General features: G+C 43.6%; 1 protein-coding gene across 1 annotated transcript in view; it reads right to left on the bottom strand.

Moving 5' to 3' along the window:
- Positions 1 to 615: 615 nt before the first annotated feature.
- Positions 616 to 17,192, bottom strand: part of LOC119720871 (mucin-22-like) — a 105,395-nt gene continuing 88,818 nt past the window's right edge. Inside the window, exons 5-7 of the mRNA XM_038190737.1 lie at positions 10,441 to 10,518; positions 8,109 to 8,177; positions 616 to 5,915 (exon numbers count right to left, since the gene is read on the bottom strand). Coding sequence (XP_038046665.1) covers positions 4,737 to 5,915; positions 8,109 to 8,177; positions 10,441 to 10,518 — 1,326 coding nt within the window. The 3' untranslated portion in view covers positions 616 to 4,736. The remainder of the gene's footprint in view (positions 5,916 to 8,108; positions 8,178 to 10,440; positions 10,519 to 17,192) is intronic.

Genomic DNA, 17,192 nt, shown 5'->3' with positions numbered 1-17,192 from the left:
GCGTGATCTTACAGGGCAAGTCAAAAAATTTAACCCAAACCCAAAGATGTATATTTCATATTTTAAAAAATATGTAGCATCAAAAATAATTATGAATGGTAAGTCAATTTAATAAACTACTTTAAGATGAAAAAAATACTTCAACTTCAAGCTGTTCAAATTATATCACCATTTAAATGAAATGCCCCTAAAATCAGTTTGTCCAAAAACAGCAATTTATTGTGTGTTCTAACTGTTTGGAACAACAATGAAAATGTCACAGAATACTTGTTTCAAAAATAGTTATAACTGTATTACATTATATCTTTATTAACAGCCCTGCTTTGGCTAACAACGTGATTTGTAAAATCCACAGGCCTTCAAAAGGACTTCGTAGAATATTTTAAACTTTTAAACTAAGGATTTTATCGCTCCTGATGCTTGCCGACAATTGTAACGACAATTCTTGAAATTGAATTTTTGGACAAAAACAGATTTTAGGGTCATTTCATTTAAATGGTGATATAATTTGAACGAATTGAGCAATTAGAGTGAGTTTTTCATCTAAAACAAGATTATTTAATTGACTTACCATTCGTATTTATTTTTGGTGCTACAAATTTTTTGTAAAATATGAAATAGATTTCTTAAGGTTTGGGTTCCCCTTTTGTTTTACTCATCCTGTATTTTGAGTAATTAAAGAGGCAAACATAATTATGTACAGGACAAATAAAACAAATGGATAGCATCTCAAATTCACTCAAACTACATATTGATTAATGGAGAATATGAAAAGACATCAATAACTGTCAAAAATAGCTATTTTACGCATGAATATTAAAAAAAAACAAGAAATGAAACAAGATAAATGCATGGTACGTAACAAATTAAAGTTATTGTAACATTCTTGGAAGAAAATAAACAAGAGCATGGAGAATGAATATTAAACATTACTATTTATATCAGGCTTTCCAGCGGTAAAAATAAATCAGCGCATTGTTTGCTATCAGAAAAAAAGGACCTGGATGATAGCAATATTATGTCAGTAAAATCACCCGTATGAAGACAATGTTACTTTTGATATTGCCCTAATCCGGGCATTTTCGCTGGTTCCTGAAAGATCAAGAGCAGAGAAGCTCAGTTGACAACCAGTCAACCGAGCGTCGCGCAGTACCATCGCACATGGATGCGCCCGCAGCAAGCACCAGGTTACACGCACACTGTTGTCAACATCCGCAATGGCAGCTTCAAGCGGCATGAAAGTTGTTTCGGTAAGTGAAAAACAATTCGACGAAACAGGGGAAATGAAGACAGTATACTGAAATGTATTTTTTGCGAAAACAGGTCAGCCCGATATAAATAATAATAATATTGCATGGCTTTATATTTTCGGAGGACACAAGAATATATTGCACTTGCTATGACAATATTGTACTTGTCTTCCACTCAGGCAATATTGTTACAGCTGGTGCAATATATTCTTGAATCCCCCTCAAAGCCATCCATTACTATATAAATATTTAAATGGCACAAAAATAAAAGTGATATTTGAAATGTTCGCTGCAGGAAGAATGACTTTCTCTGTCTTCAGGACAGCAGCCAACAATGCATACTCAGAGTTGATTGTGATTCAAAGTATTAATGGCTACAGAAATTTTAATCTCTAGAATAAATATTCAATAAAACCACAAAAATTTGCTGCATCAAATTCAGTTGCAATGTACTTCGATCACTAAGCATTGTACAATGCATCTCTCAAACTGGGAAGCATTGCACATTGGGTATGAAGTATATGTAGCTTCAGTTGCAAGTAAATTCAACTCAGTAATTGCAAAACTAGTATTTAGAAGACGTTTAGTGAAAGAACTTTCTGCTCTTGTAAACATATGCCATATTTGACTTAACGTCAAACAAAAGAAAATCATGTGGAACAGCAAGAACACACAAAAGCAGAGTTTAGTTAGGAAGGGAAATACACAAATATCAAAATGTGATTTGCTTTCTAACCATGGTATACTTCGCCATGTCTGTTTTTTTAGTTTCAATAGCTTGTTTGAATATGATTCAAACTAGACAAGACAGGCCTTGTAAAGCTGGTCACAGAGGGCACAAAACCCTATTCAACTGATATAGAATTGCTAAAATGTTCGTACAATAAACAGTAGAGGTCTACGTGTTGGAAAGAGGTAACCAGTCTAATTCAGAACTGACAGTCAGTCAGTCAGTGAGATAGGTAACAAGTCTAACTATCAAGTAACACACGTCAGTTAGTGAAATAGGTAAACAGTCTAATTCACAAGTGAGAGTCAGTCAGTGAGATAGGTGAACAGTCGCATTCACAAGGGGAGTAAGTCAGTTGGAGACTTGAACAAGTGCAATTATTAAGTATGAGTCAGTCAGTGAGACATTCAATTAGACATTCCATGAGTCAGTGAGTCAGTCAGGTACAAAGCCTACATATATTGACTGGCCCCCTGTGACCAGCAAAAACAAGAGGGGTTCCTTCTATTTTTTTTCTGTTTTTGAGATGAAGACATAATATGAAGCAAACACATTTGAATTTCTCTGTGTAATTGACCTATAGCCGTTTGCGAGTTAGCCATGCCCCCTTAGACAACCTTATGGAGTTTTTGTACACTAAGTTTTGTTTGTCTAAGATTTTGTGTGTTCCGCGTCCATTCGTATATCATGAAATTGGACAATATTTCACAAGCAGCGTTGACATGATTCTACCAATATAGGTCAACTCTGACACAGTGAAGGCCTTTTGCCCCCTTAAGTACAACACGGATGTGAGTCACCATGGATATGACCAAGGCAAACTGGAAATCAGGGAGTAATGTAACATCTTGGATGTATGAGTTAGTGAAGTGGGTCTGTATCACACAAGGGGTTCAGAATAGAATGTTACAGATTAATCAGCCAACAACTTGATTAAAACACATTCCCAACCAAAGATGAAAGAAACGCAGATACACACAATTATAAATGTTAGAAAATGAAAAAGGCCTCACAATTAGACTATCATGTCCCAAGCAGTCAGAAATATCAACAACTTGAAATGGGTGTTTCAACAGCTTCAACCATCATGATGGCAATATTAAGCCAGATGCTGATATTAAGCTTAATTGAACACATTCACATAGCATTTGATTATAAAGCAGTTCTTTAATAGTCATATCGTTTGATGAGAGGAAAATAACTAAATATTAAACCTCACAGTTGAAAAAATGCAACCAAACAGATGAAAAGATATTAATCCACAAGCATCTACAACAGTGTTAATTATTCATAAATACCTGAGACAGGTAACCCATTCCCACTGGTCAAAAGCCCATCACATGGGTGGATTTAAACAGTTGATAAAACACAGACTGGCTGGTTTTAAACAATGTTCCGGTGTCACATGAAATATGACTCCTATGAAATCTAGTACCTTTTAACTTTTTGGACTCCTATGGTTGGATGGTCCTATTGGTTGAATGTTCACAGTTCTCACTTAGGCATGTGCAATACTCCCGAAGAGTCCATATTTCAGTCCTAAACTCACACTACTTGAGCACCGCCACATTCTGCGCCACATCGCGCATTAATGTGCCATGCACACGCCAATCTTCGTATAAATGTAGCTAGAAGGGTGTTTAAAAAGTATGAAGTAAACTTGTTGAACAAATTCGTTGGAAATTTATAATTTTTGACCTGTATTTACTTTTTGACCGGAAGGTATTTACGAATGGGAATAACTATGTGCTTGGTCAGTAAACGAGTACATTTAAAACCGGCTTGGGGCCTGGTCAATGATAATGTCCCTCGCCTTCTTTGTCCAGGCCCCAAGCCTGTTTTAAATGTATTCGTTTAAAATCGGCCAAGCACATATTTATATCCTTAGTAATACATTTTATTACATAATATTAATTCCCGGACGAATTGATAAACCATGAGGAAGTGGTTTTTGATGGAATATGGAGTAATAGGCAAGTTGGTTTGGGCAGTAAAGGTACAAATAATGGGTTCAGTTAGGTGCACAATACAAAGGAAGTGAATGTCAACATGTAAGTTCATGGAAATGAGCAGTATAGACAATAATGAAAATTCTAATGTTTCATTTTCAAATTCACCCACTGTATATAGGTTTTGGTTTTAAGTATACTTGATACCTGATTTGCTTCATTGTATCTGCAGAATTAAACAATTCTGTAAAGTAATCCTGTAAACTAATCCTTACTATGCTAAAGTAACCTGGGTAAAATGAAGAAAGTATATATACAAGTTCAAATGTTTATTTCTGCAGATACCCACGAAAGTAGAAAAAAATCAACTTCTAAAAGACATGCAAAGCATCAATCAGTACATGAATTTGAAAATGAATATAAATGAAAAACACAAACATAAACAAATATAACACAGAAACACAGAGCATGCATATGATGAAATGATTCAAGATGAATAAATGAATAGATTGTGTAAAATCTTTACATACAAATGAGCAAGTACAAATTAAAAAGCCACAGTGTGTGTGTGTCACTGTTACACCTGTTATTTTTCTTGTGCTTCATTAATGGTGTCAGGATAAGGAGCACAAATGGAGTTTTGCCTCATTTGTAGCGTTAAGATTTGGATTTTATGAATGGTATAAAACAAACGTTTTGTGACCTAAGAAATGCTGGTCTTGTTGTTTCTGAAAAACTAAACAGTGTTCTTAAAACAATCAACAAGTTAAACAAAAAGTAAGGATGTATATAAAAAACACAACACACCTATGTAACTATGGCATATTCAACTGCACTTGCTTCAATAAATATTAATATTAGCAAAAAATCTGTACCTGTCGTTGTTAATAAAGAAGCAGCTGTGGTCTCAGTCAATCCTTTTGTGGCTACTTCAATGGTTGAAATCTGAGTACCAGAGATGGTGTAACCTGAAGTAGTTGCCTCTATACCAGTGGTAATTTCAGGTGCATTTGTTCTTGAAACCTGCGTTCCAGTAGTGGCCTTACTAGTTTTTTGCAAAGGTGAACTAAAGTCAACTGTTGTGATAGCAGCTTCAGTGATTATTTCAGGCACAATAGTTGTTGTTTCTACTGTAGTTATGTTTTGGGCTGCAACGGTGGTTACGGCAGATGTAGTTTCATTTGAAGCAGTTGTCTCAGAACCAGTTGCTGCTGTTACTGTTACTGCTACTTCTGGAGTTGTTGTCGAAGATGAAATAGTAGTTACACCTGCTGAAGTTGTTATAGGAGGTGTGATGGTACTTTCCTCAACAGTAGACTGTACTGTTATGGTACTCCCAATCACAGTTGAGGCACCAACTGTAGTAACTTTATCCTCAGAACTTGTCTCGGCTACTGTTGATGTACCAGCTGATGTAGCTGTCTCTGAATCTACAGTACGTGTCTCGGTAGATGTGCTGATAGCACCAGTGGTAACACCAGGAGTGGTAGTTACTTCAGATACTGTGGTCTGAACAACTGTACTTGTAGCTTCAGCTTTGCTTGTGGCACTACTAGTTGTGCTTTCCACAGCTGTCGTGTCATCGGAAATAGTCATCTCGGCAGTTGTTTGACCACCAGTGGTGATACCAGAAGTTGTAGAAACCTCAGCTTGAGTGGTTTGGGTAGCCAAGGAAAAAGGTTCAGCTGCAGTTGTACTCTTTACAGCTGTAGTGATATCAGCAACAGTCGTTTCAGGAAGAGATATGGTCACAGCATTTGTACTTACACCACCTGTTGTGAGAATCTCTGCAGTGGCTGTCTCCGATGCTAAAGAAACTCCAACTGTACTTGCTTCCACAGAAGATGTTATATCAACATCAGTGGTGAGACTAGAGGTTGTTGCTATCTCAGCTGCAGTTGTCTCACCAGGTAACGTTGTAGCTTCAACTGTGCTTGTGGCTCTACCAGATGTGCTCTCAACAGCCAAAGTCACATCAGCAGTTGTGTCTGCAGCAGGGGTGGCCACAGAACTTGTAGTCACTCCTGCATTAATGATTGTCTCAGCAGTAGTTGTGTAGACTGCTGAAGTGATTTCAACAGTAGTTGGCTCTGCAGCAGTGGTCTGAGCATCAGTGGTCACACCAGAAGTTGTAGTTACTTCAGATACTGTGGTCTGAACAACTGTACTTGTAGCTTCAGCTTTGCTTGTGGCACTACCAGTTGTGCTTTCAACAGCTGATGTCACATCAGCAGTTGTGGTCTCTGCAACAGGGGTGGACACAGAACTTGAAGTCACTCCTGCAGTAGTGATTATCTCAGCAGTAGTTGTTTGGGCTGCTGAAGTGATTTCAACAGTAGTTGGCTCTGCAGCAGTGGTCTGAGCATCAGTGGTCACACCAGAAGTTGTAGTTACGTCAGATATTGTGGTCTGAATAACCGTACTTGCAGCTTCAGCTGTGGTTGTAGCTCTACCAGTTGTGCTTTCCACAGCTGACGTCACATCAGCAGTTGTGGTCTCTGCAACAGGGGTGGCCACAGAACTTGAAGTCACTCCTGCAGTAGTGATTATCTCAGCAGTAGTTGTTTGGGCTGCTGAAGTGATTTCAACAGTAGTTGGCTCTGCAACAGTGGTCACACCAGAAATTGTAGTTACTTCAGATACTGTGGTCTGAACAACTGTACTTGTAGCTTCAGCTTTGCTTGTGGCACTACCAGTTGTGCTTTCAACAGCCGAAGTCACATCAGCACCAGTGGTCACACCTTGAGTTGTAGTTACTTCAGATACTGTGGTCTGAACAACTGTACTTGTAGCTTCAGCTGTGGTTGTGGCTCTACCAGTTGTGCTTTCCACAGCTGATGTCACATCAGCAGTTGTTGTGTCTGCAGCAGGGGTGGACACAGACTCTGTAGTCACTCCTGCAGTAGTGATAATCTCAGCAGTAGTTGTTTGGGCTGCTGAAGTGATTTCAACAGTAGTTGGCTCTGCAGCAGTGGTCTGAGCATCAGTGGTAACACCAGAAGTTGTAGTTACGTCAGATATTGTGGTCTGAATAACCGTACTTGCAGCTTCAGCTGTGGTTGTAGCTCTACCAGTTGTGCTTTCCACAGCTGACGTCACATCAGCAGTTGTGGTCTCTGCAACAGGGGTGGCCACAGAACTTGAAGTCACTCCTGCAGTAGTGATTATCTCAGCAGTAGTTGTTTGGGCTGCTGAAGTGATTTCAACAGTAGTTGGCTCTGCAACAGTGGTCACACCAGAAATTGTAGTTACTTCAGATACTGTGGTCTGAACAACTGTACTTGTAGCTTCAGCTTTCCTTGTGGCACTACCAGTTGTGCTTTCAACAGCCGAAGTCACATCAGCACCAGTGGTCACACCTTGAGTTGTAGTTACTTCAGATACTGTGGTCTGAACAACTGTACTTGTAGCTTCAGCTGTGGTTGTGGCTCTACCAGTTGTGCTTTCCACAGCTGATGTCACATCAGCAGTTGTTGTGTCTGCAGCAGGGGTGGACACAGACTCTGTAGTCACTCCTGCAGTAGTGATAATCTCAGCAGTAGTTGTTTGGGCTGCTGAAGTGATTTCAACAGTAGTTGGCTCTGCAGCAGTGGTCTGAGCATCAGTGGTAACACCAGAAGTTGTAGTTACGTCAGATATTGTGGTCTGAATAATCGTACTTGCAGCTTCAGCTGTGGTTGTAACTCTACCAGTTGTGCTTTCCACAGCTGACGTCACATCAGCAGTTGTGGTCTCTGCAACAGGGGTGGACACAGAACTTGAAGTCACTCCTACAGTAGTGATTATCTCAGCAGTAGTTGTTTGGGCTGCTGAAGTGATTTCAACAGTAGTTGGCTCGGCAACAGTAGTCTTAGCATCAGTGGTCACACCAGAAGTTGTAGTTACTTCAGATACTGTGGTCTGAACAACTGTACTTGTAGCTTCAGCTTTGCTTGTGGCACTACCAGTTGTGCTTTCAACAGCCGAAGTCACATCAGCACCAGTGGTCACACCTTGAGTTGTAGTTACTTCAGATACTGTGGTCTGAACAACTGTACTTGTAGCTTCAGCTGTGGTTGTGGCTCTACCAGTTGTGCTTTCCACAGCTGATGACACATCAGCAGTTGTTGTGTCTGAAGCAGGGGTGGACACAGACTCTGTAGTCACTCCTGCAGTAGTAAATATCTCAGCAGTAGTTGTTTGGGCTGCTGAAGTGATTTCAACAGTAGTTGGCTCTGCAGCAGTGGTCTCAGCATCAGTGGTCACACCAGAAGTTGTAGTTACTTCAGATACTGTGGTCTGAACAACAGTACTTGTAGTTTCAGCTTTGCTTGTGGAACTACCAGTTGTGCTTTCCACAGCTGACGTCACATCAGCAGTTGTGGTCTCTGCAACAGGGGTGGACACAGAACTTGAAGTCACTCCTACAGTAGTGATTATCTCAGCAGTAGTTGTTTGGGCTGCTGAAGTGATTTCAACAGTAGTTGGCTCGGCAGCAGTGGTCTGAGCATCAGTGGTCACACCAGAGGTTGTAGTTACGTCAGATATTGTGGTCTGAATAACCGTACTTGCAGCTTCAGCTGTGGTTGTAGCTCTACCAGTTGTGCTTTCCACAGCTGACGTCACATCAGCAGTTGTGGTCTCTGCAACATTAGTGGCCACAGAACTTGAAGTCACTCCTGCAGTAGTGATTATCCCAGCATTAGTTGTTTGGGCTGCTGAAGTGATTTCAACAGTAGTTGGCTCTGCAGCAGTGGTCTCAGCACCAGTGGTCACACCAGGAGTTGTAGTTACTTCAGAAACTGTGGTCTGAATAACCGTACTTGCAGCTTCAGCTGTAGTTGTAGCTCTACCAGTTGTGCTTTCCACAGCTGACGTCAATTCAGCAGTTGTGGTCTCTGCAACAGGGGTGGCCACAGAACTTGAAGTCACTCCTGCAGTAGTGATTATCTCAGCAGTAGTTGTTTGGGCTGCTGAAGTGATTTCAACAGTAGTTGGCTCTGCAACAGTGGTCTTAGCATCAGTGGCCACAGAAGAAGTTGTAGTTACTTCAGATACTGTGGTCTGAACAACTGTACTTGTAGCTTCAACTTTGCTTGTGGCACTACCAGTTGTGATTTCAACAGCCGAAGTCACATCAGCACCAGTGGTCACACCTTGAGTTGTAGTTACTTCAGATACTGTGGTCTGAACAACTGTACTTGTAGCTTCAGCTGTGGTTGTGGCTCTACCAGTTGTGCTTTCCACAGCTGACGTCCCATCAGCAGTTGTGGTCTCTGCAACATTGGTGGCTACAGAACTTGAAGTCACTCCTGCAGTAGTGATTATCCCTGCAGTAGTTGTTTTGGGCTGCTGAAGTGATTTCAACAGTAGTTGGCTCTGCAGCAGTGGTCTCAGCACCAGTGGTCACACCAGGAGCTGTAGTTACTTCAGATACTGTGGTCTGAACAACTGTACTTGTAGCTTCAGCTTTGCTTGTGGCACTACCAGTTGTGCTTTCAACAGCTGATGTCACATCAGCAGTTGTTGTGTCTGCAGCAGGGGTGGACACAGACTCTGTAGTCACTCCTGCAGTAGTGAATATCTCAGCAGTAGTTGTTTGGGCTGCTGAAGTGATTTCAACAGTAGTTGGCTCTGCAGCAGTGGTCTGAGCATCAGTGGTCACACCAGAAGTTGTAGTTACTTCAGATACTGTGGTCTGAACAACTGTACTTGTAGCTTCAGCTGTGGTTGTGGATCTACCAGTTGTGCTTTCCACAGCTGATGTCACATCAGCAGTTGTTGTGTCTGCAGCAGGGGTGGACACAGACTCTGTAGTCACTCCTGCAGTAGTGATTATCTCAGCAGTAGTTGTTTGGGCTGCTGAAGTGATTTCAACAGTAGTTGGCTCGGCAGCAGTGGTCTGAGCATCAGTGGTAACACCAGAAGTTGTAGTTACGTCAGATATTGTGGTCTGAATAATCGTACTTGCAGCTTCAGCTGTGGTTGTAACTCTACCAGTTGTGCTTTCCACAGCTGACGTCACATCAGCAGTTGTGGTCTCTCCAACAGGGGTGGCAATAGAACTGGAAGTCACTCCTGCAGTAGTGATTATCTCAGCAGTAGTTGTTTGGGCTGCTGAAGTGATTTCAACAGTAGTTGGCTCTGCAACAGTAGTCTTAGCATCAGTGGTCACACCAGAGGTTGTAGTTACGTCAGATATTGTGGTCTGAATAACCGTACTTGCAGCTTCAGCTGTGGTTCTAGCTCTACCAGTTGTGCTTTCCACAGCTGACGTCCCATCAGCAGTTGTGGTCTCTGCAACATTGGTGGCCACAGAACTTGAAGTCACTCCTGCAGTAGTGATTATCCCTGCAGTAGTTGTTTGGGCTGCTGAAGTGATTTCAACAGTAGTTGGCTCTGCAGCAGTGGTCTCAGCACCAGTGGTCACACCAGGAGTTGTAGTTACTTCAGATACTGTGGTCTGAACAACTGTACTTGTAGCTTCAGCTTTGCTTGTGGCACTACCAGTTGTGCTTTCAACAGCCGAAGTCACATCAGCAGTTGTTGTGTCTGCAGCAGGGGTGGACACAGACTCTGTAGTCACTCCTGCAGTAGTGATTATCTCAGTAGTAGTTGTTTGGGCTGCTGCAGTGATTTCAACAGTAGTTGGCTCTGCAGCAGTGCTCTGAGCATCAGTGGTCACACCAGAAGTTGTAGTTACGTCAGATATTGTGGTCTGAATAACCGTACTTGCAGTTTCAGCTGTGGTTGTAGCTCTACCAGTTGTGCTTTCCACAGCTGACGTCACATCAGCAGTTTTGGTCTCTGCAACAGGGGTGGCCACAGAACTTGAAGTCACTCCTGCAGTAGTGATTATCTCAGCAGTAGTTGTTTGGGCTGCTGAAGTGATTTCAACAGTAGTTGGCTCTACAGCAGTGGTCTGAGCATCAGTGGTCACACCAGAGGTTGTAGTTACGTCAGATATTGTGGTCTGAATAACCGTACTTGCAGCTTCAGCTGTGGTTGTAGCTCTACCAGTTGTGCTTTCCACAGCTGACGTCACATCAGCAGTTGTGGTCTCTGCAACATTGGTGGCCACAGAACTTGAAGTCACTCCTGCAGTAGTGATTATCCCAGCAGTAGTTGTTTGGGCTGCTGAAGTGATTTCAACAGTAGTTGGCTCTGCAACAGTGGTCTTAGCATCAGTGGTCACACCAGAAGTTGTAGTTACTTCAGATACTGTGGTCTGAACAACTGTACTTGTAACTTCAGCTTTGCTTGTGGCACTACCAGTTGTGCTTTCAACAGCCGAAGTCACATCAGCACCAGTGGTCACACCTTGAGTTGTAGTTAATTCAGATACTGTGGTCTGAACAACTGTACTTGTAGCTTCAGCTGTGGTTGTGGCTCTACCAGTTGTGCTTTCTACAGCTGATGTCACTTCAGCAGTTGTTGTGTCTGCAGCAGGGGTGGACACAGACTCTGTAGTCACTCCTGCAGTAGTGAATATCTCAGCAGTAGTTGTTTGGGCTGCTGAAGTGATTTCAACAGTAGTTGGCTCTGCAGCAGTGGTCTCAGCATCAGTGGTCACACCAGAAGTTGTAGTTACTTCAGATATTGTGGTCTGAACAACTGTACTGGTAGCTTCAGCTTTGCTTGTGGCACTACCAGTTGTGCTTTCAACAGCCGAAGTTACATCAGCAGTTGTTGTGTCTGCAGCAGGGGTGGACACAGACTCTGTAGTCACTCCTGCAGTAGTGATTATCTCAGCAGTAGTTGTTTGGGCTGCTGAAGTGATTTCAACAGTAGTTGGCTCGGCAGCAGTGGTCTGAGCATCAGTGGTAACACCAGAAGTTGTAGTTACGTCAGATATTGTGGTCTGAATAATCGTACTTGCAGCTTCAGCTGTGGTTGTAACTCTACCAGTTGTGCTTTCCACAGCTGACGTCACATCAGCAGTTGTGGTCTCTCCAACAGGGGTGGCAATAGAACTGGAAGTCACTCCTGCAGTAGTGATTATCTCAGCAGTAGTTGTTTGGGCTGCTGAAGTGATTTCAACAGTAGTTGGCTCTGCAACAGTAGTCTTAGCATCAGTGGTCACACCAGAAGTTGTAGTTACTTCAGATACTGTGGTCTGAACAACTGTACTTGTAGCTTCAGCTTTGCTTGTGGCACTACCAGTTGTGCTTTCAACAGCCGAAGTCACATCAGCACCAGTGGTCACACCTTGAGTTGTAGTTACTACAGATACTGTGGTCTGAACAACTGTACTTGTAGCTTCAGCTGTGGTTGTGGCTCTACCAGTTGTGCTTTCCACAGCTGATGTCACATCAGCAGTTGTTGTGTCTGCAGCAGGGGTGGACACAGACTCTGTAGTCACTCCTGCAGTAGTGATTATCTCAGCAGTAGTTGTTTGGGCTGCTGAAGTGATTTCAACAGTAGTTGGATCTGCAGCAGTGGTCTGAGCATCAGTGGTCACACCAGAAGTTGTAGTTACGTCAGATATTGTGGTCTGAATAACCGTACTTGCGGCTTCAGCTGTGGTTGTAGCTCTACCAGTTGTGCTTTCCACAGCTGACGTCACATCAGCAGTTGTGGTCTCTGCAACATTGGTGGCCACAGAACTTGAAGTCACTCCTGCAGTAGTGATTATCCCAGCAGTAGTTGTTTGGGCTGCTGAAGTGATTTCAACAGTAGTTGGCTCTGCAGCAGTGGTCTCAGCACCAGTGGTCACACCAGAAGTTGTAGTTACTTCAGATACTGTGGTCTGAATAACCGTACTTGCAGCTTCAGCTGTGGTTGTAGCTCTACCAGTTGTGCTTTCCACAGCTGATGTCACATCAGCAGTTGTGGTCTCTGCAACAAGGGTGGCCACAGAACTTGAAGTCACTCCTGCAGTAGTGATTATCTCAACAGTAGTTGATTGGGCTGCTGAAGTGATTTCAACAGTAGTTGGCTCTCCAGAAGTGGTCTCAGCACCAGTGGTCACACCAGAAGTTGTAGTTACTTCAGATACTGTGGTCTGAATAACCGTACTTGCAGCTTCAGCTGTGGTTGTAGCTCTACCAGTTGTGCTTTCCACAGCTGATGTCACATCAGCAGTTGTGGTCTCTGCAACAAGGGTGGCCACAGAACTTGAAGTCACTCCTGCAGTAGTGATTATCTCAACAGTAGTTGATTGGGCTGCTGAAGTGATTTCAACAGTAGTTGGCTCTCCAGAAGTGGTCTCAGCATCAGTGGTCACACCAGAAGTTGTAGTTACTTCAGATACTGTGGTCTGAACAACTGTACTTGTAACTTCAGCTTTGCTTGTGGCACTACCAGTAGTGCTTTCCACAGCTGATGTCACATCAGCAGTTGTTGTGTCTGCAGTAGGGGTGGCCACAGACTCTGTAGTCACTCCTGCAGTAGTGATTATCTCAGCAGTAGTTGTTTGGGCTGCTGTAGTGATTTCAACAGTAGTTGGCTCGGCAGCAGTGGTCTGAGCATCAGTGGTCACACCAGAAGTTGTAGTTACGTCAGATATTGTGGTCTGAATAACCGTACTTGCAGCTTCAGCTGTGGTTGTAGCTCTACCAGTTGTGCTTTCCACAGCTGACGTCACATCAGCAGTTGTGGTCTCTGCAACATTGGTGGCCACAGAACTTGAAGTCACTTCTGCAGTAGTGATTATCCCAGCAGTAGTTGTTTGGGCTGCTGAAGTGATTTCAAAAGTAGTTGGCTCTGCAACAGTGGTCTTAGCATCAGTGGTCACACCAGAAGTTGTAGTTACTGAAGATACTGTGGTCTGAACAACTGTACTTGTAGCTTCAGCTTTGCTTGTGGCACTACCAGTTGTGCTTTCAACAGCCGAAGTCACATCAGCACCAGTGGTCACACCTTGAGTTGTAGTTAATTCAGATACTGTGGTCTGAACAACTGTACTTGTAGCTTCAGCTGTGGTTGTGGCTCTACCAGTTGTGCTTTCCACAGATGAAGTCACATCAGCAGTTGTTGTGTCTGCAGCAGGGGTGGCCACAGAACTTGAAGTCACTCCTGCAGTAGTGATTATCTCAGCAGTAGTTGATTGGGCTGCTGAAGTGATCTCAACAGTAGTTGGCTCTCCAGCAGTTGTCTCAGCATCAGTGGTCACACCAGAAGTTGTAGTTACTTCAGATACTGTGGTCTGAACAACTGTACTTGTAACTTCAGCTTTGCTTGTGGCACTACCAGTTGTCCTTTCCACAGCCGAAGTCACATCAGCACCAGTGGTCACACCTTGAGTTGTAGTTAATTCAAATACTGTGGTCTGAACAACTGTACTTGTAGCTTCAGCTGTGGTTGTGGCTCTACCAGTTGTGCTTTCCACAGCTGATGTCACATCAGCAGTTGTTGTGTCTGCAGCAGGGGTGGACACAGACTCTGTAGTCACTCCTGCAGTAGTGAATATCTCAGCAGTAGTTGTTTGGGCTGCTGAAGTGATTTCAACAGTAGTTGGCTCTGCAGCAGTGGTCTCAGCATCAGTGGTCACACCAGAAGTTGTAGTTACTTCAGATATTGTGGTCTGAACAACTGTACTGGTAGCTTCAGCTTTGCTTGTGGCACTACCAGTTGTGCTTTCCACAGCCGAGGTCACATCAGCACCAGTGGTCACACCTTGAGTTGTAGTTACTTCAGATACTGTGGTATGAACAACTGTACTTGTAGCTTCAGCTGTGGTTGTGGCTCTACCAGTTGTGCTTTCCACAGCTGATGTCACATCAGCAGTTGTTGTGTCTGCAGCAGGGGTGGACACAGACTCTGTAGTCACTCCTGCAGTAGTGAATATCTCAGCAGTAGTTGTTTGGACTGCTGAAGTGATTTCAACAGTAGTTGGCTCTGCAGCAGTGGTCTCAGCATCAGTGGTCACACCAGAAGTTGTAGTTACTTCAGATATTGTGGTCTGAACAACTGTACTGGTAGCTTCAGCTTTGCTTGTGGCACTACCAGTTGTGCTTTCCACAGCCGAAGTCACATCAGCACCAGTGGTCACACCTTGAGTTGTAGTTACTTCAGATACTGTGGTATGAACAACTGTACTTGTAGCTTCAGCTGTGGTTGTGGCTCTACCAGTTGTGCTTTCCACATCTGATGTCACATCAGCAGTTGTTGTGTCTGCAGCAGGGGTGGACACCGACTCTGTAGTCACTCCAAAAGTAGTGATTATCTCAGCAGTAGTTGTTTGGGCTGCTGAAGTGATTTCAACAGTAGTTGGCTCGGCAGCAGTGGTCTGAGCATCAGTGGTAACACCAGAAGTTGTAGTTACGTCAGATATTGTGGTCTGAATAACCTTACTTGCAGCTTCAGCTGTGGTTGTAGCTCTACCAGTTGTGCTTTCCACAGCTGACGTCACATCAGCAGTTGTGGTCTCTGCAACATCGGTGGCCACAGAACTTGAAGTCACTCCTGCAGTAGTGATTATCCCAGCAGTGGTTGTTTGGGCTGCTGAAGTGATTTCAAAAGTAGTTGGCTCTGCAACAGTGGTCTTAGCATCAGTGGTCACACCAGAAGTTGTAGTTACTGAAGATACTGTGGTCTGAACAACTGTACTTGTAGCTTCAGCTTTGCTTGTGGCACTACCAGTTGTGCTTTCAACAGCCGAAGTCACATCAGCACCAGTGGTCACACCTTGAGTTGTAGTTAATTCAGATACTGTGGTCTGAACAACTGTACTTGTAGCTTCAGCTGTGGTTGTGGCTCTACCAGTTGTGCTTTCCACAGATGAAGTCACATCAGCAGTTGTTGTGTCTGCAGCAGGGGTGGCCACAGAACTTGAAGTCACTCCTGCAGTAGTGATTATCTCAGCAGTAGTTGATTGGGCTGCTGAAGTGATCTCAACAGTAGTTGGCTCTCCAGCAGTTGTCTCAGCATCAGTGGTCACACCAGAAGTTGTAGTTACTTCAGATACTGTGGTCTGAACAACTGTACTTGTAACTTCAGCTTTGCTTGTGGCACTACCAGTTGTCCTTTCCACAGCCGAAGTCACATCAGCACCAGTGGTCACACCTTGAGTTGTAGTTAATTCAAATACTGTGGTCTGAACAACTGTACTTGTAGCTTCAGCTGTGGTTGTGGCTCTACCAGTTGTGCTTTCCACAGCTGATGTCACATCAGCAGTTGTTGTGTCTGCAGCAGGGGTGGACACAGACTCTGTAGTCACTCCTGCAGTAGTGAATATCTCAGCAGTAGTTGTTTGGGCTGCTGAAGTGATTTCAACAGTAGTTGGCTCTGCAGCAGTGGTCTCAGCATCAGTGGTCACACCAGAAGTTGTAGTTACTTCAGATATTGTGGTCTGAACAACTGTACTGGTAGCTTCAGCTTTGCTTGTGGCACTACCAGTTGTGCTTTCCACAGCCGAGGTCACATCAGCACCAGTGGTCACACCTTGAGTTGTAGTTACTTCAGATACTGTGGTATGAACAACTGTACTTGTAGCTTCAGCTGTGGTTGTGGCTCTACCAGTTGTGCTTTCCACAGCTGATGTCACATCAGCAGTTGTTGTGTCTGCAGCAGGGGTGGACACAGACTCTGTAGTCACTCCTGCAGTAGTGAATATCTCAGCAGTAGTTGTTTGGACTGCTGAAGTGATTTCAACAGTAGTTGGCTCTGCAGCAGTGGTCTCAGCATCAGTGGTCACACCAGAAGTTGTAGTTACTTCAGATATTGTGGTCTGAACAACTGTACTGGTAGCTTCAGCTTTGCTTGTGGCACTACCAGTTGTGCTTTCCACAGCCGAAGTCACATCAGCACCAGTGGTCACACCTTGAGTTGTAGTTACTTCAGATACTGTGGTATGAACAACTGTACTTGTAGCTTCAGCTGTGGTTGTGGCTCTACCAGTTGTGCTTTCCACATCTGATGTCACATCAGCAGTTGTTGTGTCTGCAGCAGGGGTGGACACCGACTCTGTAGTTACTCCTGAAGTAGTGATTATCTCAGCAGTAGTTGTTTGGGCTGCTGAAGTGATTTCAACAGTAGTTGGCTCGGCAGCAGTGGTCTGAGCATCAGTGGTAACACCAGAAGTTGTAGTTACGTCAGATATTGTGGTCTGAATAACCTTACTTGCAGCTTCAGCTGTGGTTGTAGCTCTACCAGTTGTGCTTTCCACAGCTGACGTCACATCAGCAGTTGTGGTCTCTGCAACATCGGTGGCCACAGAACTTGAAGTCACTCCTGCAGTAGTGATTATCCCAGCAGTGGTTGTTTGGGCTGCTGAAGTGATTTCAAAAGTAGTTGGCTCTGCAACAGTGGTCTTAGCATCAGTGGTCACACCAGAAGTTGTAG

Source organism: Patiria miniata, unplaced genomic scaffold, assembly GCF_015706575.1.
Source record: "Patiria miniata isolate m_02_andy unplaced genomic scaffold, ASM1570657v1 HiC_scaffold_9, whole genome shotgun sequence".
NCBI classification, from domain to species: Eukaryota; Metazoa; Echinodermata; class Asteroidea; order Valvatida; family Asterinidae; genus Patiria; species Patiria miniata.
Note: the sequence above shows the minus strand (reverse complement) of the source record. Positions and strands in the feature narration are given on the sequence as shown.